The sequence below is a fragment of the Bos indicus x Bos taurus genome, chromosome 25 (assembly GCF_003369695.1).
Source record: "Bos indicus x Bos taurus breed Angus x Brahman F1 hybrid chromosome 25, Bos_hybrid_MaternalHap_v2.0, whole genome shotgun sequence".
Classification (NCBI taxonomy): domain Eukaryota; kingdom Metazoa; phylum Chordata; class Mammalia; order Artiodactyla; family Bovidae; genus Bos; species Bos indicus x Bos taurus.
The window spans coordinates 14,781,326-14,803,710 of NC_040100.1; the positions used below are offsets into that span (position 1 = coordinate 14,781,326).

Genomic DNA, 22,385 nt, shown 5'->3' on the forward strand with positions numbered 1-22,385 from the left:
TTTCTTAAGTAGAAGGTTATAAATCACACATGCTGAACACAATGGATTTTGCAGGAAAACACAGCTGTCTACATGTATATAGTTTATAGTCTCTGGGTATTAAAGCAGCGGCCACCTAGTTGCTCCCCAGCAAATGTGCTGTTCCTTAAACAGGTTCCAGGTACAGTACTGTCCTAAATCAGGAGAGTGATAAAGGAAATGTGGGAGCAGAGCCATTATACATGCCGTCTCCACGTGGCCAGGTCAGCAATATCTATCACTTTCACCCTAGAACATCCAGTTAATTGGTTAGAGATGAAAAATCATTGCCTTAGTGAAGGCAGTTCCCCTGCAAGTGCTTTTACTCTACTTAAGGCATATGGGGCCTTCCCTGGGGATCAGTGGTTAAGAATCTGCCTTGCAATGCAGGGATCATGGATTCCATCCCTGGTCACAGAACTGAGATCCCACATGCCGCAAGGCAGCTAAGCCTGTGTGCCGCAGCTAGGGAGTGTGTGGTGCAACAAAAAATCCCGTGTGCTGCAACTAAGACTTGACATAGCCAAATAAAAAAAAATTTTTTTTTAACTCATTCTATTTAAGGCATGGTGTGTTGCTCTTCCTGAAAGATTCAAGTTGCCTCTCCATGTTACCTTAGGGAGATGGAGATGCACCATTTAGTGTGCATCTTTTTTTTTTTTTTTTAATGAATCCAGCTCTATCCTTCACAACTCAAAATTTCATTTGCTTCTTGACCTCAAGTCTGCATTATGGTCTGCAGTTTTCTGACTTTCACATATACTTCTCAGAGCTCCCATTATCTGATTCTTTATTTTTCTCTCCGTTACCATGAAGTGAGTGAAGTGCTGTTGAGTGAATTATTCATTTGTTACCTCCTATCCTCAGCAGTGTTCTCAGAATGCTCCATTCTGCACCTAATCTAATTCAGTTCCTAAAAGAGGCCAAGACTGCATTGCCCAAGGACCTAAATGACCATAGACAATTCACTCTTGTCCAGTCCCCCAGCCTATTCCCTGGGTTCACCAATGGGCTGCTTTGCCTATTTTCCTAAATGCCTAAGACCCCTGAGTTCGTAGTGTTAATGCCGTTTATGTCCAAGGCAAGATGGTGTGTGTTGGGTACCCAGATAGGGTTGAAGCAGTGAATCCAAGGAAAATGAACCTCTGACAATAAAATGTAAGAGTCTGGCTGATCTGGCCTCTCCCTGGGGGAACCATGACTGTACAGAAAAGGGCACAGGGAATGATTCACTAGGTATGTTGGCCTTTTGCCCTAATGTCAGAGGGATTTTTGTCTTGCATTGAAACTAAACCAGCATGAGTCTACAGCTTAGAATCAGGAGAGGGAAAACAAATGAGTCTTTTTGACTGTAAGAGGGGACTTAAATGTTTTCATCCTTGGGACCAGATGTTGCATCTCAGTAAGCTGGTGGCCTTTATGGATAGAGACAAAGTCATTTACAACTCCTTTCTGTGTAACAATTCAGCAAAATATTTCCCTAGAATGAAAGAGGTAGTGACGTGGAAAGAGCATGTGGGCGTATACCTGGGGTTGACTTAGGCCCTTCCACTTGGTGACCTCATAGAACAAGTCACATTCTCTAAAATTGGCTTAATACCAGAGTTTCAGGGGCTCAAGTGAGAGTACATTTGCAGTACATTGTAAAATGCTCATTAAGTGGGCTTTTATAGGCTCGGCATCTGTATGAAGCACTGTATTATCCCTTTCTTCATTTGGTGTATTAGAATTAGGGGTTTGAATAACAAGTAGCTTTGGAATGAGAGAGCATTAAAAAAGTGTCTACTGGGACTTCCTGGTGGTCTGGTGGCTAAGACTTCACGCTCCCAATGCAGAAGGCCTGAGTCAGAGATGTAGATCTCACATGTCGCAACTAGAGTCCTCATGCAAAGAAGTGGCAAAGAAGATCAAAGACCCCTCCAGCCGCAGCTGGGACTCAACACAGCCAAATACATTATAAATAAAAAATAAATAGGAAAAAGCTTAATTTCTCTGAAATATTTTTTAAGTGTCCTTTTGATGCCAGCATACATTATTTCCAATTCTGTCAACCTCTTAAGCTAGAATCACACTGATGAGGACCCTAACCCAAAGGGCCCAAAGCCGCCCACAGTTAGCGCCCAAGTGTTTTTCCTGGCACATGAACCTCCTCTCATTCATCAGGAACTGCTGGCTGAAAACAAAATGAGTTAAGAATGAAATCTTGGAGGCTGATGAGAGATGGAGTCCGGGATAAACTTTGAGGTCTGCATTTGGTCAATCAGCCACACAAACCATAGCTGATCAGTTCCCCTGGACAGCCAGGCTGCAGAGTTGGCGCACAGGGGTGTCTCCAGAGCGCTCAGCACACAGAGAAGTCAGTGCATTCCTGGCAAGCTGGCTTTGTTCTCCCACATGCCGGAAGGCTTAGTGAGCTCCCGAGGGAGGCTTAGTGAGCTCCTGAGGGAAGACTGGTCACCGACTGATCACCACATGCTGTCCTGCCTGCTCCCAGGCCACCCGAACTTCCTTCACCCTCCACCAGAGGTCATCCCCTGGTGAGACTTGGCCTGCCAAGCCTTGGCCAGCATCCCAGCTTTGCAGTTGTGCTTTATTTTTGGCACATCAGCCTTCAGTCCTCAAGTAGAAGGAAGAACAGCAAGATATCCTACTCGGGCCACAAGTGTCTGCTCAGGACACGCTTCAGTCCTCCGCTGTCCCCTCTCCCTGGGCGGGTCCGGGACCTTTGGGATTCCCATCACGTTCACTCCAGGGCCTGCGAGGTATAGCGGTGAGTAGCTGGGTCAGTGAGTGATAAAAGCCTGGTGGGGAGCAGGAGAAGTCATGGGGTAGAGAAGACCCTCCCAAACCCACTAGGCCCACTTCTCACTTCTGACAGTAGACGAACCCAGGAGAATGGCAGCACTGACTTTTGAAGGTATTTGTCCACAGAAAGTAGATCCCTGTGACTGTTTGCTGACTGTCAGTTTTGGGGAGAGATGTTATGTTCCAAAAAGGACCGGGCTACGTCCTCGCATTTGGGGACCCTTTACAAAGGGGTGCCTTGGGGGATGCAGGTGGGGACAGTGGACAGAGGCACGAAGCTGGCCCCAAGTTAGGCCTAGAGCAAGGGGATGGGGCAAGATGGACCTCATCACCTACCTGCCCAGTGCTGGAACTCGGGTGGAGATGGTGGTGCCAGGGAATGGGGCCCCTGGATGGGATGGCATGCCAGGCTGGGTCGGGATACACCCTCTGCGCATGGAGGGCTGGGGGAAGGGAGAGACCTCCTATCTGGCTTTGAGAGGTGGGGAGCAGGGGAACAGATGCCCGCCTTGGAGCTTTACAGGACTCACCAGGAACTGGGCTAATTTTTCTGGGGAACAGACACTCCTGTGCTCAGCCGGGGTTGCTGACGAGGGTGGAGTGGAGGCAGCGCCAGGCCTGCCGCTGGCAGAGGAGACCGTTGTTATTCTTGTCCTTCCCCCGGTAACCAGGCACCCAGCAGTGAGGACACCAGGCTTCCTGGAACAGCCAGCCTGTCTCCAGGCAGCCCAGGCTGCCGCCAGTCAGCAAACTGGCCCCTTGATCAGGCCAGGCCTTCTTGGACCCAGAAAGCGAGATGGAAGTGGGACCAGAGGCAGCTTTGGCTGTGCTGAGCGGAAGCTCGTGCCCGTTTTCTCTCTGCCCCTTTTCCGGTTGGTACAGCATTTTCTCCATTCCTCAAATCCTCCAAGCGAGGAAGGAGTTCGGTGCCCAGTGGCCTCCACGTTCCTGAAGCAAAGCCGGCCAGCTCCTCTGAGTCCAGGCCCGAGTGTCCTGGCTCCACTCTGCCTGCCTTGCAGCGGGACCACCCAGGGCTCACTGGTCGTTAGGTAGGGCCTGGGGCATGCTGAGGACAGGACCATCCTGTGGGCAGGAATCTGGACCAGAGGGATCCCTCCGGCCGCTGACTTACATCTGTGGAGCAGCACTAGTAATACGCCTGCACTGGGCCGGGCGGGAGGGGTGGTTGGGAAGTCCCAGAGACCATCACAGTTGGATGGAGTGGGCACACGTCCATGAGTGACACCAGGGGCCGGGACCAGGACTCACCCATCAAGCTCTGCCTCCCTCGGAGCACCTGGCACAGTGCTTCTCAGAGTATGAAAGAAAGGAAGGAGGAAAGGGGACTGGTAGTCCAGTGGTTAAGACGCCAGGCTTCCAGTGCTGGGGATGTGGGTTTGATCCTGGGTTGGGGAGCTAGGATCCCGCATGTCCAGTGGTGCAGCCCCCCAAATAAAACAATATAGGCAAAAAAAAAAAAACCTTTTAAAAAAAGGAAGGGGAAAAGGAAGGAGGAAAGAGAACAGAGGAAGGAAGGAAGAGAGAAGGAGGGAGAGTGACAGAAGTCCTGGGTAAGGACGGAAGGAGTGAGGAAGCAGCAGTGGGAAGCATAGGAAGCCTGTCCTGGAAGGAGAGGTGTTTTCCGGGTAGGACAGTTACTACTGGAGCAATAAGGTGAGATTATGGGGGCGCCCGGTGAAGTCTCTCACCTTTTCCACAAGTGCAGAGGGCAGGCAAAGGAAAGCAGGACCGGCTTCATCTCCTCCAAGAGGAAAAAGAAACAGCACTTTAATTTGTCCTTTGCAGAGTTTGTTGGTGGTACTTCCTAAACCCAGGGGTGTGTTGGCCTTGTCAGAGCTAACCCTGGGGCCCAGTGGTCTGATTCCTGCCTCAAACCTGGGCTTGGACCTGGCTGACCATCTGCTGCTCCTTCTGGGGAGCAACAGCTAACAAGGAGAACATTTTGCGAGCCACGTGGTCAACTGGGGTCACAAGAGTTTACACCAGTGGGGAGAAGCAAGCTGAGCTCTTTCCAGAGCTTTCTTAAAATTCACAAGTGGTTTTTAAACTATCTTTTATTTTTAAAATTTTATTGATTTTTAATTGAAGGGTAATTGTTTTACAGTGTTGTGTTGGTTTCTGCCATGTATCAACATGAATCAGCTATAGCTATACTTACGTTACTTCCTTCTTGAACCTCCCTCCCACCTCCCATCCCATCCCACCCCTCTAGGTTGACACAGAGCACCAGGTTGAGTTCCCTGTGTTATACAGCACATTCCCATTGGCTATCTATAAAATTCACAAGCATTTATTTTGAATATTCACAAGAGGTCAGCCCTCTGCCAGGACATACAAAGCTAAGGGAGAGATGGTTTTAGCCCTCACAGACCACATCCCCTAGGTCAGGAAGGCTGACGATTTCTTTCTGTTCCCCTCTTAGAGCTGATATGACCCAGGACAAGTCGCTGCCGGACTCCTCTTCTGCACAGAGCTTCTATGAGAACTATGAGCCCAAGGAGATCCTGGGCAGGTAAGGCCCAGACCTCCCCCAAGAAGTGCGATCCAAGCCTCTGGACGGCTCTGCGGGCAGGAGCAATCTCTCCTTGACCCTGAGCCCTGACCGTCTTCATCTCCAAAGCACTGTCCACTTAGAGAAAACTTCAGTTTGGGGTTTGGGATGGAGGAAGCAGGTATAAAGGCACCCAGATCAGAGACCCTCCCAGCAAAGGGAGCCCCACCCCCCACCCCAGAGCTGTTGACAGCACATCCAATCCAGCCTTGGCTCAGGGTCAGGGGTCAGGCGTCAGAATGCAGCTCGGGGTCCTAGGGGTGTACGGTTTCTTCCTCTGAGCTGAGAAAGAGCAGTGACGGAAACCAGGAGGCCTGAAAGCAGACTTCTTCCTCTGGCTCCAGGCAAATCGCCCCCATCCCCCGGAGCCTTCTTCAACCTTCCGTCCCCCAAAGCAGGGGTTCCTAACCTCGAGGATCTAATGCCTGATGCTCTGAGGTGGAGCTGATGCAATACTAATAGAAATAAAGTACACAATAAATGTAACACTCTTGAATCATCCCAAAACTATCCCTCATCCCACGGGTCCATGGAAAAACTGTCTTTCATGAAATTGGCCCCTGGTGCCAAAAATGGGCCCCAAAGTTGGGGACTGCTGCCCCGAAGCTCACAGGGAGTTGGGGGACAAGGCAGGACCTCTCTGCTGTGGCCTGAATGTGGGCCTCCCCCTGGGGTTAGGGGCCCCCGGGACCATCTGTCCTCTGCACCCCTAGGGGAGTGAGCAGCGTCGTCAGGCGCTGCATCCACAAGCCCACGTGCCAGGAGTACGCTGTGAAGATCATCGACATCACCGGCGGGGGCAGCTTCAGCTCCGAGGAGGTGCAGGAGCTGCGAGAGGCCACGCAGAAGGAGGTGGACATCCTGCGCAAGGTCTCGGGACACCCCAACATCAGTGAGTGGTGGCCCCGAGCCACGGCAGGGTGCCCTGCCCCCGTTCTGCGCTGATAACCCGGCCGGGGAGTGTGGCCCCAGTGCAGCTAGCCAGAAACACCCAGACTGTCTCCCGCAACCCAGGGCCCCCGCCGGCGCAGTGCCCGGAGGCTTGGGGCTCCCAGCTCCAACTTCCTGCTCCCAGGATTCAGCTCCAGGCCTCTTCCTTCAGCCCTACAGACTGGATGACAGGCAGGGGTGTGGGTGGAGGAATGTGGAGTTCAAAGTCCCTGGCTGCCCCCTCTCCTGGGGGGAGGGGGAGGCTTCCTTTGAACCCTGAAACCCCCTCCAGCTTCTGAGTCAGCCCACAGCGCCTTTAATCCCCTCACCCCTGCATTCCACTGCCCCGCCTGGGCTCCTCTGCTCCTGAGATGAGCCATTTCCATTTCAGTACAGCTGAAGGACACTTATGAGACCAACACCTTCTTCTTCTTGGTGTTTGATCTGTAAGTACCCAGGCCTGGGGCCTAACTGAGAAAATTCTCCCCATTCAGGGCTTCCTGGAGACCAGCAGCCAGCCCCCTACATGGTGGACATCAAATAAGGACACAGAAGTTTTAGGCAGATCAGGCCCCTGGGATCAGGCTGCCTGGTTTTGAACCCTGCGTCCCTTCTGGGCTGGACGATTTACTTTCCACATCAGCTTTCTCATCAGGATTGCAGGAGTAATAAATACACAGGGACTGACACAATGTAAATGCTAGTCATTACTAACTACCATGTGATGACCAGGGCGGCCAGGCAATGCTTATTCTAGACACTGAGGATAGGCAAACCTACTGCGTGCACGAGTTTTCACCGAGAGTGAGGAGAAAGCAATTAAGTCATAAAACACACACAGAGTTATGCACATTTCCAGACACACAGAGCTGAGCAAGGGTCAGAGGGAGCGGGTGGGGAATGTTCTCCAGAAGTGACCTGAACAGAGACCTGGATGAAGGGCGAGATGGAGTCCAGCCAAGACCCAGAGAAGGAGCCCCCAGCAGAGGGAAGAGCTGAGGCAGTATTGGGGCAAGAGGCCCACGAGAGAGGCAGGCGGTAGAGATTGTATTTGGCATGTAGTTCAAAGATTGACATTATCATCATTGTCATCATCACCATCATCACTGTCAACAACACGTCACTATTCCTTTGCTTGTGCACCAACAGGACTATTGAGATAAGCTCCTTGTCATCTAGGGACTAGATTTACTTCAGAGAATTATTCAAGCAGATTTTGTATTGTTGGAACTTTTTTTTTGTCGCCATACTGAACATGCACAGTGTTACTTTTTTTCGTGGAGACACCATTTAATTTGGCCTTTGTGTATAATTAAACTGCCAGCTGTAGGAGGCAGGAGCCTGCTGATGGCCCTTGCAGTGTCCCAGCGTTTACTGGTACATCTTTTTGCTGCTGCTCTGCCATTAGTGAGTTCTCCTAGTGTGTTTAAAATGGAATTGAAGTGATCAAAACCGGAGGCACACATTGCTTTTTAAGAACATGGTACTGATCATGTCTGAATTACATCTGTAATTTCTGGGCTGCTCCTCAAAGAGAACTCCCCTCCCTGCTGCATCAGCTAAATTCAAGGATTTTCTTGTCTCCCTCTGATACTGGCCAAAATCTCTTGGACCCTGCTTTCCCTGGAGGGGTGGGCAGGATACACCTTTTTTATTCAACCAAGGGAGACTTTCCCAGGACCCCTCCAGCCTTGCCCAGCTGCAGCTGTCTCAACTCTGCTCAGTGGCTCAGTCCTGTAGAGCCCTTGGGGGCAGCTCAAATGTCTCTAACCTTTGAAGAAGTTGCTTGGGAAGTTATTTATAATGCTGCCTCAAGTTGCCCTCCAGGGTGTAACTAGATTATTCCAGCAGAGACCTCCTTCTAGATCCTCTCAAGTGGGAAGATGGAATCACACTTCTAAAAAATCCAAAAATAGGCAAAACCGCTCCTCCATCACTTGTACTGCTGCTGCTTCCATTTGTTCCTGGAAAAAGACAGGACACTCTGGTCCTTCTGATCTGGGTCTGGGACCTTGGGCCAGTGACTCAGGGTCCCTTTCTCCTCCCCCGACTCTGATTTTGGCTTTGATGGGTCCCAGTCCATGCTGTCACTCCCACACATGGGGGACCCTCACAATGGTGGCACCCCACCCCTCCAGTGTCCCTTGTTCTTACTCCAACCTTCCCAGACAGCCTCTCCACTCACTTCCCCAGCTCCTCCCTGCAGACTGTGGTCCTTAGTGGGGAGTGGGCCACTTTGCCCCTGGAGGTGTTAGGTGGGAAATAGGGTAAGGAGGGGGTAACCTGCTGGGCCATCCAGTGACAAATCCTCTGTCCCCGCAGGATGAAGAGAGGGGAGCTCTTTGACTACCTCACTGAGAAGGTCACCCTGAGTGAGAAAGAGACCAGGTGAGGGTCCACTTGCCCCTCTCCCTACTTCCTGTCTGAGTCCAGCTTAGGCACGGAGGTTGTGGAGGCAGCGCGGCGTGCACTGGTCTGGTTGGGGAGTGTGCGCTGTGGGCTATGGTGATATCCCTCCTTCCTTGACCCAGTCTAGGTGGGTCCGCCTGTCTGGAGTCCTCCGTCACTTGCAGTCAGGCTGGCCTATGGGCTTTGGTCTCCCTGCCTGTTACCTGACCTTGCAGAGTAGCAGATGAGGGTAACATGTGCCTGTGCCACCCCAGGAAGATCATGAGAGCCCTGCTGGAGGTGATCGCCACCTTGCACAGACTCAACATCGTGCATCGGGATCTGAAGCCTGAGAACATCCTCCTGGACGATAACATGAACATCAAGCTTACAGACTTCGGCTTTTCCTGCCAGCTGGAGCCAGGAGAGAAGCTGCGAGGTCTGGAAATGTGGCCCCAGCCCGTGTTAGGGGCTCAGGCTCTCTCATCAGCTCTCCCGGGAACAGGGACTGCCTGGGTTTTTTCCCCCCAGAATAAAAAATCCTACCATTTCAAGGCTGGCTCTCTCTTCCCGGGACTGGGCTGAGCCAGGTTCCCACTGCCTGTGTTCCAACCCAGTGCTGGCTCCTATGACCAAGCCACTGACAGGCCCCAAGTGGGTGGCCATAGGAGCCAGCACCCTGGCCTGCCCTTGGCTCTGAGCCTGGGGCCGTGTTCAGAGTCCCAGTCCGGCCATACCACTTCAGTTCCACGTCTACTGTCCCTGTGGGCCTTTCTCTTCCATGTGCCTCTGCTGACCTGCCCCGATGGAAACTGTCCCTGCAGAGGTCTGTGGGACCCCCAGTTACCTGGCCCCTGAGATCATCGAGTGCTCCATGAACGATGACCACCCCGGCTATGGGAAGGAGGTGGACATGTGAGTGTGTTGGGGGGAGGGAGGTGACCCGTAGGGACAGGGGTGCTCCCCTGACTGGGAGCACCGGGCTGGGGAAGGGGGATGGGGTGGGCGCTACAGCCCGCCCACCTGTCTCCCTCCGCTGCTCCCCCGATGCCAGGTGGAGCACGGGGGTCATCATGTACACGCTGCTGGCCGGCTCCCCGCCCTTCTGGCACCGCAAGCAGATGCTGATGTTGAGAATGATCATGAGTGGCAACTACCAGTTTGGCTCACCGGAATGGGATGATTACTCGGACACCGTGAAGGACTTGGTGAGAGGCCGGGTGTGCTGGCTCCCGGGCTCAGGCGAGGGGCAAGTCCAGTGTTGGTGTCGGAGTTGGGGGGGGGGGGGTGTTGGGGGTCGGGGGAGGAGTGGTGGGAGACATGGAGCCGCCTGCTGCGAGAGAGACCCCGGCCTGACATGTCCTCCGTTCCACCGTGTTTCTCTCAGGTTTCCCGCTTCTTGGTGGTGAGCCCCCAGAGGCGCTGCTCGGCAGAAGAGGCCTTGGCGCACCCCTTCTTCCAGCAGTACGTGGTGGAGGAAGTGCGTCACTTCAGCCCCCGGGGCAAGTTCAAGGTACTACGGGCTCACCTCCCACTCAGGGCCCCTGAAACCCAAGCCCCCAGTGCTCTTCATACGGACTCCTAACGACCACCTGCCCTTCCCCTCCCATCCAGCCCTATGATGGTTCCAGCTCAATTTCTTCCGGCTTCTGTTGCTGATAGTCTAAAAGCCTGCGCTTGCGGGTCGGGCGGGAATGGGGGTAATTGGGGGGCGGGGGGCGGTGACGGTAGGACGCGCCCAACCGACGCCACACAAGGCTTGGAGACATCCGAGCTCGGGTCGGCCTGCGCGGGACGCGGGAGGAGACAGGCCTGGGAGTGTGGCCCGGCGCTCAGGCCCCGCCCCCCGCAGGTGATCTGCCTGACGGTGCTGGCTTCCGTGCGCATTTACTACCAGTACCGCCGGGTGAAGCCCGTGACCCGGGAGATTGTCATTCGAGACCCCTACGCCCTCCGGCCTCTGCGGCGACTCATCGACGCCTACGCTTTCCGGATCTATGGTCACTGGGTGAAGAAGGGGCAGCAGCAGAACCGGGCGGCCCTCTTCGAGAACACGCCCAAGGCCGTGCTCCTCTCCCTGGCTGAGGAGGACTTCTGAGCGGAGGGCGGGCGGGGTAGGTGGGGCGGGGGTCAGGCAGGGTGCAGAAGCCACCGAAAGGGGGTGAGAGTGTGTGCAGGGCCCTGTCCAGAGGGTACACTTGGCCCTGGCCAGGACCTCAGGAACTGGGGCCACTCTCCCCTCTCAGAGGCATCATTTGATGGTCAGTGCAGCCGGAGCCAGGCCCCCGCACTAGGGGACCAGCTGTGGTCTAGAACCTGGAGCCTCTACGCAGCTCCACTGCCCAGGTGTACTACCATCTCCACTTCTCCTCTGGAGGCCCAGAGTTACTGACACTCAGTGCACTGCCCAGGGGGTCCCAGGGTGAGGATGAAAGAGAACAGTCTGAGAATCACAATCACAGGTGATTTTTACTGACCCCACAGTACCCAGTGACACCATGGGAGCAGGTTCTTCTCTGGGGACGTTTATAGAGGCATGTGGGCGCCCTTGCATAATTAACAATAGAAAGGGAATCATCTGCTGTTTCTTCTGAGTACTATTCATTCTGCGACTCCCATGGTGCACAGTCTCACCTGGTAAATCCATGGTTCTCCTAGACCCTTTTAAGACTGACATTGAGCTTTTAAAGAGCCCACGGAACTGCATTTCATGTGCTGGAAACCAGGTTCCCTCGGAGACGTGTGAAACCCCACAAATAAGGCAAATAAAGGAATCATTTTCTTTCTATGGCAACTTGCTGGGAAAACAAGGAGGCCTGGGGAGATTCTGGATTCCCCAAGAGCTCAGTTGGTAAAGAATCCACCTGCAGTGCATGAGACCCTGGTTCAATTCCTGGGTTGGGGGAGATTCTGCCTTGAATAATGTCAGATCCCTGGGTCAGACATCATGAAAGGGGGAAGGAGCAGATTGAAAATTTTTTTCACAAACTGCCTTTCTGAGCACTGTGACCTAACTGTTTGAATATGTGGCCCCTATATGGTCAATATCTGACCTCTAAGAGAAACATCCAGCTCCTGGCCACAATCAATAAGTTGGGCCCCTTCTCCAAGACACAGTATCACCATTCTGTGGAGGTCAGGGTCCTTTCCTGCCCTGGGGAGAGGTGCCTGTCACAGAGGATGGGGAAGGGGATGAAGGTCATCTGGAGTCTGGCTGTGTTTGGAATGTGGCCGGGGAGTGGCCTGGGTGCCACAGGACTCTTCTGGTTTCTGCATAGCCACTCACAGCTCTCCAGGCGGTCGGCCTGCACCGGAAGCGCAGCGGAAGCCTAGGTTGTCTGAGGCTGAATCTGGAGTGTTGCCCATCCTACCACCAGAGAATGGGAGAGAGAACGGACATTTGCTGAGAAAGGGGCCTGGGCCTCACCCAGCTCTCCTGCTCCAGCTCCCAGGGCCTTCTGTGGTCTGGGGGGTTTGGGGGCTGGGGACTGAGGAGGGCCTAGTCTCTAAAGAAAAGTGGTGTGAGGGCAGGTCCAGAGGGCATGCCATTCCTGGGGAGTGGGGAGAGGTAAGAAGGGACCTTGGGACAGGGTGGAGGAAGCGAGGCTGGTCCTGAGACTGCATGGAAGGCAGGAAAGGCCGTGCTAATAACTTCCAACTGTTGGTAGTTTAGACTAATAACTCAGCCAAAAAGAACCTGTTGGCAACAAGTGAGACCATCACAGCCTCAATCAGTACTCACACTTTTCAAAGAACTTTCACATGGATTCCTGCATTTGCTATTTCTCTTACTGCTCTGGAGGGTAGGTTTTGTTCACCATCTCACAGACCCCAGAATCAGATACCAGGAAGATTTACATGTCTTGCCCAAGGCCAACCACTCTTTCAGCAGAATCAGCAGCAAACCCAATTTCCTGGTCCCCAGACCAATACTTTCTCCACTCCTTTGTCCTAAGGTAAAAGGGGAAAGACTTCTCTGGTGGCCCAATAGTTAAAAATCCACCTTGCAATGCAGGGAATGGGGTTTGACTCCTGGTCAGGGAATGACGATCCCACATTCCTTGGGGCAACTAAACCAGTGCACTGAACTACTGAGCCCAGGTGCCACAACTAGAGTTTGTGAGTCACAATGAAAGATCCTGCCTGATGCAATGCAGCAAATAAATAAGTAAATAAACATTAAAAAAAAAAAAAAAAAGGTGAGGATAATCCACATGGCCTCTCTACCATCCTTAAAGAAACCAGGAGCAGGAGGAGCTGCAAGGAGATTAATCAAAATAAATCTACAGACAAAGCAGAAAGTCCTAGAAGGCAACTTGGGAGCTGGGAACTCTACCATTCAGGGGCCAGCACTAACCATCACTAATCATCTGTATGAAATGAGCAGGCCCAGGACCTCCCTGAGACTATTTTTCCTTGATTGTAAAACAAAATGGTTGCATAAAATGTTTTTTTACATGCCCTCTTTGTTAGAAAAGTTAATATTTCAATGATCCCTGGCCATGACCTATTGATGTGGCCATTCCAGTCCCCTCCCTCTGCACGCCTAGCTATGAGGATAAGAGAAACCCATATAATTAAGACATCAGACACAGTCTACCTCGGTGCTGAGAGCTGGCAGGAAAAGGCACCGGGCTCCTGGCTTTACCTGGTGAGGTTGGCTTGCTTTCTCTTCTGGACCCACACCCCCCCAGTGGAGAGAGAGGTGTAGAAGCAGCGCCCACAGCAGCTCCGGTGCTACCTGTGCTCCAGGAGACCAGGACCCAGCCCCTCACCTGGTGGTGACACGTGCCCGGTGGTTGGCAGAGCCATCGGCTGTGTCGATCCAGGACGCCCCCCGGAGGACACGCATGTCCTGGTCGGCAGCCTGGTACTGTGACGCCGTCCACTCCCATACGTTGCCCACGAGGTCATAGAGCCCTGTGGCACAGCGGCGGCTCAGGCCCTGGCTGGGAATGCCACCTCCACCCGCCCTGACCAACAACGGCCCAGGGGACCGAATGCTTCCCAGCGCTGCTTCTCCTGCCTCGACTACCAGGCAGAACCATCCAGCCAACCAACCTGTGAGCGCCGACAGCAACCCGCTGTGTAGTCTTACCGTAGTCATTCTGTGGGGGGAAAGCATTCACGGGGGAGACGCCATGGAAGCCATCCTCAGCCTTGTCGCCCTTGGGGAACTTTCCCTGGGGTGGGTGGGAAGGGATGTTTAGGTTACAGGATTTACCATCCACTTGCCCAGAGGGGTTTTAACCAAGGCCATCTTGCGGTACCCTCTGGGGTAGGGGAAGGGCATGGGGCAGTGACCTGAGGTCCCAAGCTAGCTGCCTCACGTCCTCCACCATGACCTCCTGGCTGGATTAGGAAGTCTGTGGTTCCCTGTATGTCCACACCCGCCCAGCCCACCCACTTCTCCACTCTCAGCGACTTCCCTCAGCTGCATGAAGCCCACGTGCCTTCGGAGGAAAGGCCCCGTCTCCCCGCTCTGTACCCCGCCTCTCCCTACAGGAACCAGTGCTCCCTTGCACCTTCCCCTTCCCTTCCACCACCAACAGGCTTCACTCTCCCTTACCTGCCCTGACCCTGCCTTCCTCACCTCCTGCTCTTTACCACCAAGATTCTGGAACAAGTAACCAGTGTTTGCTGATGTCATTTGTTCAACTTATTCATTCGACTGGAGGGCAGCAGCTCTGTGTGCCAGCCCTCAGAGTCTGTCACATCTCTGAACACGCTGGACCCTTTCCCACTGCTGACACGCATGGTGTTTCCCCCATTTTTCTCCTGGCAAGCTTCAGTTCCACCAGCTCAAATGGCACGTTCACCGTCCAGTCACTCCTCCACCGTCCCAGGCAGGGATGCGCTCCTGAGCACACACTGCTCATCTTCACCACGCAGCCCCACTACACTGTCTTTCGCTTTATCCCTTTACTGCTTTACCCCTTTTCCGGTCTGTTAGAACATGGAGGCCCCTGAGTCCCATGGCCTAATGCCACGCCCAGCCTGCAGCAAGTCTCAATCCACACCCTCAGAAAAGAACAAGGGCGAGGAACTTGTCTTACCTGCCACAGGTTGGTGCGGTTTGGCTGGAACTTGTTTCCCCAGGGGTACACCTGACCTGCCGGGAGGGCAAGGAGACAGCAGAGGAGGGGAGAGGTAAAGGGTTGGGGAAGAAGGGAAAGACAGAAGGAGCGAGGGGACCGAAAGGAAGAGAGGAGGTGATGAGAAAGAAGAGTAAGATGACTCACTTTGACATCTCACACCCTTCCCTTGTCCTCACAGAACTGCACTCAGAGCCCCTGACTTATGATCTGTTCCTGGACAGCACAATCCTAGGTGTGATTTGGACCAGTGCCATTCTGTAAACTATCTGTTACCCACTCATGCTGGGGTAAGTACAGAAACCAAGGGTAAGCACTGAGAGATTTGTTCACTGGACTTAGACTGGATCAATGAACAAGCAATCTCATTTATCACATGAATAATACTGACTATGGGTTTAGCTGGTGTTCATTCAAAGAGTGTGTAGAGGCAGTGAATACGGGGAATTGCCATTTCACTCTAACTTTTTGTTTAGTTAGGATTGAGAAATAACTGAGTTACGAACAAATAGCAGTTTGTCACATTAATCCCTCCACAGCTATGGAAAAGGTATCCAGCATAGGGAATACTTTTCTTTTCCTCACGCCATGTGGTTCTGATTGTATTTATCTGAAGTGGCACATGTCTGTGGAATCTCCAACAATTAAAAAAAAAAAAAAAAGTATGTCTGTTTTTTCATTCCATTTTCTAGTTATTAATTTTTATGGTATTTTATGGAAGTACTGGTTTGAGACAGATTAGAAATAACAGTAACAACTGATCCATGACCACAGAGTGTAAGAAGCACTACTCCAGGGAGTGTGAGCCCGTCCCACCCTTTGAAGCTCCCCCGCCCCGCACCCATGCAAGGCAGGATGGAGAGAAAGAATCAAGGAAGATTGCCCTGGCATCTCTATACCCTTCAAGCCCCCTCGGGCAGCAAACTCCCACTCTTCCTCGGTGGGCAGCCGTTTCCCCCGCCAAGCACAGTAGGCACGGGCATCATTCCAGCTCACGTGTACCACTGGGAACTCCAGTTTCTCTCGGATGCCAGAGCCAGGACCTGCAGGCTGATAGCCAGGATGAAGTGAGACAAGCTTCTGGGAGCTCATGGAAGTCTGAGGAAGGCTAGGCTTAGGGTGCCTGAGTTCAGCTTTTACCACTAGATGGAGCAAGGAAGTAGGAAGAGAGAGCCTGGTGAGCGAGGAGAGGTCCAGAGACAGAAAGGACTACACGAGACAAAAGGGAGAAAGGGGACAAAGGGGATGGGCCAGGGTAAAAGGACTGGTGCAGAGCACACGGGGCAGCTTGGCTGCTTCCCTGAAATTTCTCCGTCATCCTTTAAAACTCAGTATTCCCAGATGGGCAAGGGATCACGGGAAGCCAGGCTTCCACAATGAGAGTCAGCAGGGGTAGGAAACAAGACTGAGGAACCAACCCTTACCTGCCTCCAGAATGCCCTTTCTACGGGGAGCCACCAGAGGAGAGACTGCAAAAAAGAAGGAGCGCAATTACAAGGTGCTCTGACCCAGCGAGGCACCTTCCTGACGGACATCCAGGAGGCAGAGACTTCAGGCTGAGACTCAGGTGGTCCAAGTGAGGCTGTGTCTGGGATCTTTTACTTATTTGTTTATGGCTGTGTGGGGTGTTGGCTGCTGTGCGGGCTTTTCTCTAGGGTGAGTGGGGCTACTCTCTAGTTGCGGTACATGGGCTTCTCGTTGCAGTGGGTTCTCTTATCGTGGCTCATGGGCTTCAGTAGTTAGGGCTCCCAGGCTCTAGAGCACAGGCTCAGTAGTTGTAGCACACGGCCTTAGTCACTCACTGGCATGTGGGATCTTCCTGGATCAGGGATCAAACCGTCATCTCCTGCGTTGGCAGGCAGATTCTTTACCACTGAGCCACCAGGGAAGCCCCTGTGTTCAGAATCTTTAAAGTGTGACACCTCAACACCCTTATTAGAAGGAGGCTTCTCCAGGGGTTCTCTGGCTGGTCCAGGGAGTACGCTGAACCCTGTGTATTATCTGCATCTTACAGTTCTCTCTCTGTGGACCTCAGCACAGAGTGAACTTCCCGGGAGTGTGTGTTCATCTGGCTCTTCCAGGGTGGGTCTCTCTGGCTTCTTCCTTGCCTCTGGTTCTCAGGTTTGATTCTCTACGGTGGCCCAGGTGACCCCCTAGACCCCATAGGCTTCTCAGTCCAGGTCCCACTCCCATGAACCCAGCTGCAAGCCTGGGTTCTCTTACCTGCATTCTCTGGGTTGCTTTGTTTCTAAGCTCATCAGAGACAAGGTCCTCAAAGACAAAGCTCCACCCAAACACCTCAGCCTCTGTGCGGTACTTTTTCTCCCTGACAAACTCCCTAAAAAGAGAGATTTCATAGTTTAGCGGACACGCTTCTGTGCTCCACCCTCACCCTCTCTTGCTGCAGCAAACCTCATACACCCTTATCCTATTAGTCACACATCATAGAGTCTTTAGGAACTACAAGGAATTAACCTGAGAGCCTGAGCAGATTTTCTTTTAAAATTTGTTTCTGTGTGTGCAGTTCACAAACAGGAGAATTCACATTTTTGGGGGTATAGTTTTGTGAGTTTTGATAAACCATATAGTCAATGTCACAATCAAGATACAGAGCAGTTCCATTAACTGCCCCCCAAAATTCCCCGATGCCTCCTCAAACACTGATCTGTTTTTTGTCTCCATAGTTCTGCCTTTCCCAGAATGTCAATTCACATAAACTGAATCAGGCAGTATGTAGTTTTGGGGTCTGGCTTCTTTCACTTAGCATACTGCTTCCAAGAATCATCCGTGTTGTTGACAATGTCAGTGGTTTGTTCCTTTTTTTTTTTTTTTTGGCAGTTTTATTGCTGAGTAGTATTTCACTGGATGGATAGACCAGATTTCATTTATCCATTCACCAGCTGCAGGTCATCTGGGTTATCTCCAGTTTTGGGAGATAATGAATAAAGCTGCTGAGAAGATTCAAGGGCAGGGAGTGGGTCTCTCTTCAACACATACCTAATCTCACATCGATCATGGGAGGAAGGGAGAATAGGTTTTACTATCTCCCTCAGACAGATGAGAGAAATTGAGTCAAATCAAAATGACTTGCTGAGGGACTTCTCTGTGGTCCAGCGGTTAAGAATCTGCCTTGCAATGCAGGGGATGCGGGTTCAATCCCTGGTAGGGAAACTAAGATCCCACATGCCGAGAAGCTACTGAACCTGAAAGCCACAACTAGAGAGTCCAAGTGCTGCAACTAAGACCCAATGTCACCAAACAAATGAATATTTGTTTTAAGAAATGACTTGCTGAGATTTTATAATGGATTTTCATATAGTTTGGTATGGTTGAGCCAATTTCAACATGCAGATTTCCAGGATAAGACAGATTGTTTTCTCTGGACTGAGAGTACCCGGTTGGTGTTAGCCCTCTGATATTAGAAGACACTGTTCACCCATCAAAGGGGTACTAAGAATGGAGGAGGAGGCGAGATTTGGTAGCAATAGTTACTTATTGACCTCTGACCATCTGAATGGTTTGAGACTCTTACCAGAGAGGTAAACACAGATTACAGGTTCTAAGCAAAGTTTAGGGGCTTTCTGGGGGTGACATTATATTTCCTTCATCTAAAAGGTCATCATTTGAAACATAAAAGAATGCATCTATCTAGCTAGCAATTTATGGTTGTCATCATGTGGTGTGAGCCTGATCAGAAGTGATTTCTCCTTTGATTTTAATAACTTTCCTTTTACAAATATTTTTTAAAGCATATATAACATTATATTATAGAAAAATGAGAAAACATAGGTAAGAAAAAGGAAAAAACTAAAACCATCCATTATCACACCAAGATACAACTGTCTATATTCTCTCCCTCTTCACTCCACAACCAAGTTTTTTTTTTTTTTAAGATGACATCTCTAATTTATTTATTTATTTTTGGCTACACTGTGCAGCATGCAGACTCTCAGTTCCCTGACCAAGAACTGAACCAGTGCCCTGCCTTGGGAGCACAGAGTCTTAACCACTGGACTGCCAGGGATGTCCCCAATCAAGGGTTTTTAAATCGCTTTTATAAGGTTCTTCCTGTCATTATTTTCATTTGGAAATCACAAAAACATGAGCAAAATCCATCACCTCATGCAATATTGCATCTTCCAGTTCTTTTTAACACATATACATTCTACACACATAGTTTAAAAAACTGGGCCAAATCCTATGTAGTATTTTGTAACCTTTCTTCACAACATTTTTAACTATCTCTTTTTGACAACAGGTTTTTAAGGCTGCTAAGTATTCTGTTATATTGATGCAATATATTTAAGTGATCCTTAAATTGTTAACATTTATTTACAAGATCACCTTTTTAGCTAAACTTTTTTGGACAACCTTAATTCTTCAAGACAAATTCCTAGAGGTGGAACCAATGAGTCAAAAGGCCTGAGGAGTTTACTGACAATCTTTATGCTTATTTTAGCCTGAGTCTCCTGAATCAATTTTCACCAGCAAGTTTTGATCTTGAAAACTTTTAAATCCACAAATGTAAAATTTGAGTCATTTTTCACATTTGCTTTATCTTCCCATCCTTTCCTCTTCCTTCCCCCCTCCTTTCTATATACTCCTCCCTCCACTGTTTGAAGGTAAATTACTGACATGTGCTGGATCATTTTCTACTTTAGCCTACCCAAAATGTATCACTTTGGGGACATTGAGGCATTCAACATGGCTTCTTAGATTAAGCTGGAATCAAAATGTTTGATTCTGGAAATAATTCCATTTCCCTAAGTAATACTGGGTTGGCCAAGAAGTCTGTTCAGTTAGTTCAGTAACATCCTTGTTGAAACTGAAAAATACGTCATTTTAACTTAAAACCAAACGCACTTTTTGGCCAACCCAATATAAAGGGAATTTAAGGAACTCTCAACTATTATGCCCCTTCTCCCGATTCATCCTCTTCTGTTGAAGAGTGTCTGACTTCTGCCCATGTTTCTCAGTGCTATGCCCAGTGCACGGGACAATCCACTGGCTCAAGAATCAGGGGATCTGAGTTACAGGCCCAGTTGGCCACTCATGAAAGATGAGGACTCTTTGGACTTCAGATTCCTCATCTGAAAAATGCAGATAACACTTGCAAAGGTCATATTCTGATAGTGAACAAGCTAAGCTCCTTTTAAATATTGTGAAATATTATTAGAGTAACTCTTCCAGGAGTCACTTCTCCTGGAAGAACACTGGGAGTACCTGAAGTCTTTGTTGGTGACAGGAAATATGTCGATGGCAAAGGGTTTTACCGTCACCTCCCGGACAGGTCCTTCACCATCTCTGCCATCTGGTGAATCAGTTCCCATCTGGAATCGCCCACCTGGTAGCTGGACCATGTTGACTGTCTGCCCATTTCCTGCAGAGGAAAAAGAGAGTGGTCATTAATTACATGAATATATATAAAACAAGTGGCAATATTTGGATCATATGTAAGACTCAATGCTATAGTGAAAAAATCTGGAGGCTGAAAAATTTGGCTTTAAATTCTTATTCTGCCACTTAATTTGCTGAATGACCTTGGGCAAATTACTTCTTCTGGATTTCAGTTTCTTCATCTATAAAATGGGGGTAATATCTAACTAACTCAAATGCATGGCTATATTAAAATGTGTGAAATGTTTAGCACATGGTAGGTTTTCAACAAATGATTTTCTTTCTTTACCTCTCTGTCCCTCTACATGACAACCCTTTGTCCCAGTGAGATAAATCTAAACATTGTAAGAATCTGCCTGCCAGTGCAGGAGACCAGGTTTGATCCTTGGGTTGGGAAGATCCCCTGGAGAAAGAAGTAGCAACCCACTGCAGAATACTTGCCTGGGAAATTCCATGGACAGAGGAGCCTGGTAGGCTACAGTCCCTGGAGTCGCAAGAGTCCGACACGAGTTATCGACTAAACAACAGCATAGCCTTAAATACATCTATCAACTTTCCATTCATTCTTCCGCTCATGTTGTTTCTTTGCCTCTTCTCCATTACATAAGAAAGAAAAGAACTACATCTATTTTCCCAGGTTATACCTGGCATCTAGCACAAGTGCACAAAAATTATCATCAAATAATCGAATGAACTCTCTCATACATGCTGTTTGAATACCTCAAAAAAAAAAAAATCATAGTATTAAAAGGATCTTTATTTCAACTCCCTCATTTGACAGGAAGAAACCAAGACCCTAAAGGCCACACTCCTCTGGCTTGATGTACTACTTTGTTGTGTTTTTACCTAAAGATGTCTAAGTACTCTAAGTTCCCTAAAGGCAGAGTCCACACGTTTTCATGTCCCCCAGAATCTTATCTTTGGCCCTTTTCTGGATCTCATTCTGACACACACTAATGATTTAATCAACTTTAAGGGAGGCTGGAGGGTGGAATAGAGCAAGCAGGAGATTCTCAAACTAAAAGAGAATTAAGAAACAACACACAATAGCAATATTTGAATTTTATTTGGACATTAATTCCACAAGTAAACTATAATTTAAGAACAGAGCAGATAGATTTGAACACTAACTGGATGTTTAATGACATTAAGGAGTATTGTTCATTTTTTAGGTGGGAGAGTTAGTGATACTTTGTGTGTGTGTGTGTGTGTGTGTGTGTGTGTGTGTGTGTGTGTGTGTGTGTGTGTGTGTGTGTGTGTGTGTGTGTGTGTGTGTGTGTGTGTGTGTGTGTGATTTCTTGTCTTTTTGGCTACTCAAACTAAATAATTACGAATAAAACTGTATTGTGCCTCAATTCACTCCAAACTAAATCTCCCAGAGGAATGGAAAAATGGAAGGGGTTACAAACAAGCAAGATTAAAATTGGCAACTGTTTAAACTGGGAAACAGGTACGTGGCGGGGGGCGGGGGGAGGCGCGGGGGGCGGGCGGGAGAGGCTTGTTTTATTAATTTTTTTATGCTCAAAAGATTCCAGAATAATAAATTAAAAGTTTAAAAAAAAAAAGTGAAATACAACGATATGAGCTGTTAACCCCCTCGCCCAGCTGGCCGCCTCTGGGAGATACCTCCGGGCGCTGCCAGCCGCGGTGGCCGAGCGCCCCAGCCCTTTCCTCCTGCCTCCTGGGACAGTCGGGCAGGCCAGCACACTGACCTAGTTCGAGCCACCGGCCGGAGAGGAGCGACAGCACAGTCAGCAGCGGCGACAGCGAAATGCCCATGCCGGGAACACGAGCCCCCGGAGCACCGCTGCAGGAGTAGCACCACCCTGCGGCTCTGTTGCGCACGCGCCCCGCACGCCTCACGTCGGCGGCCGTGCCCTGCGCGCGCGTGCGCACTGTTCACGAGAGCCCACCCAGCTAGCAGTCAGTCCGGAGTTAGGCGGCGACTAGAGTCCCAAATTCCCACGTTGTGTTCTAGAACCGGTTAAGAAGCTATTTCCTCAGGATTAAGGTCTAGAAGCTGAAGCTCCAGTATTCTGGTCATCTGATGTGAACAGCTGACTCACTGGAAAAGTCCCTGATGCTCGGAATGGTTGAGGGAAGAGGGCGTCAGAGGATGAGAAGGCTGGATGGCATCACCAATGCAATGGATGTGAACTTGGGCAAACTGGGAGATGGTG

The 22,385-nt window shown here is 50.3% G+C and overlaps 2 protein-coding genes across 5 annotated transcripts; one reads left to right on the top strand and one right to left on the bottom strand.

Annotated features, from left to right (window-relative positions):
* Nucleotides 1–199: 199 nt before the first annotated feature.
* PHKG1 (phosphorylase kinase catalytic subunit gamma 1) lies at nucleotides 200–11,507 on the top strand. 3 transcript variants are annotated; one of them, XM_027527211.1, is made up of 10 exons: nucleotides 200–2,788; nucleotides 5,267–5,356; nucleotides 6,109–6,287; nucleotides 6,717–6,771; nucleotides 8,648–8,713; nucleotides 8,989–9,152; nucleotides 9,538–9,628; nucleotides 9,768–9,921; nucleotides 10,101–10,226; nucleotides 10,566–11,507. In XM_027527211.1, the coding sequence occupies exons 2-10, from the start codon at nucleotides 5,274–5,276 to the stop codon at nucleotides 10,809–10,811; spliced, it is 1,164 nt and encodes a 387-aa protein (XP_027383012.1). In that variant the 5' UTR covers nucleotides 200–2,788; nucleotides 5,267–5,273; the 3' UTR covers nucleotides 10,812–11,507. The 3 variants fall into 3 exon arrangements, with proteins under 3 accessions (XP_027383012.1, XP_027383013.1, XP_027383011.1); XM_027527212.1 differs by lacking the exon at nucleotides 200–2,788 and adding an exon at nucleotides 2,795–2,935 and having other exon boundaries at nucleotides 10,566–10,811; XM_027527210.1 differs by lacking the exon at nucleotides 200–2,788 and adding an exon at nucleotides 2,945–3,872.
* SUMF2 (sulfatase modifying factor 2) lies at nucleotides 6,323–22,101 on the bottom strand. 2 transcript variants are annotated; one of them, XM_027527215.1, is made up of 9 exons: nucleotides 21,918–22,101; nucleotides 20,032–20,188; nucleotides 17,032–17,146; nucleotides 16,233–16,277; nucleotides 15,708–15,858; nucleotides 14,770–14,825; nucleotides 13,812–13,896; nucleotides 13,489–13,633; nucleotides 6,323–6,499 (listed from the first exon to the last, which is right to left on the bottom strand). In XM_027527215.1, the coding sequence occupies exons 1-9, from the start codon at nucleotides 21,982–21,984 to the stop codon at nucleotides 6,373–6,375; spliced, it is 948 nt and encodes a 315-aa protein (XP_027383016.1). In that variant the 5' UTR covers nucleotides 21,985–22,101; the 3' UTR covers nucleotides 6,323–6,372. The 2 variants fall into 2 exon arrangements, with proteins under 2 accessions (XP_027383016.1, XP_027383015.1); XM_027527214.1 differs by lacking the exon at nucleotides 6,323–6,499 and adding an exon at nucleotides 11,164–12,080 and having other exon boundaries at nucleotides 21,918–22,079.
* Nucleotides 22,102–22,385: the final 284 nt, after the last annotated feature.

Bases quoted from the DNA above. Each gene is read 5' to 3' on its own strand.
- PHKG1 (XM_027527210.1), top strand. From the start codon at position 3,142: ATGGACCTCATCACCTACCTGCCCAGTGCTGGAACTCGGGTGGAGATG. The intron at 3,873-5,266 runs GTAGGGCCTGGG...TTCCCCTCTTAG, and splicing joins CAGGGCTCACTGGTCGTTAG to AGCTGATATGACCCAGGACA. The intron at 6,288-6,716 runs GTGAGTGGTGGC...TTTCCATTTCAG, and splicing joins CTCGGGACACCCCAACATCA to TACAGCTGAAGGACACTTAT.
- SUMF2 (XM_027527215.1), bottom strand. From the start codon at position 21,984: ATGGGCATTTCGCTGTCGCCGCTGCTGACTGTGCTGTCGCTCCTCTCC. The intron at 13,897-14,769 runs GTAAGACAAGTT...CACCCACCCCAG, and splicing joins ACCGCACCAACCTGTGGCAG to GGAAAGTTCCCCAAGGGCGA. The intron at 13,634-13,811 runs GTAAGACTACAC...GCTGTGCCACAG, and splicing joins CCCCCCACAGAATGACTACG to GGCTCTATGACCTCGTGGGC.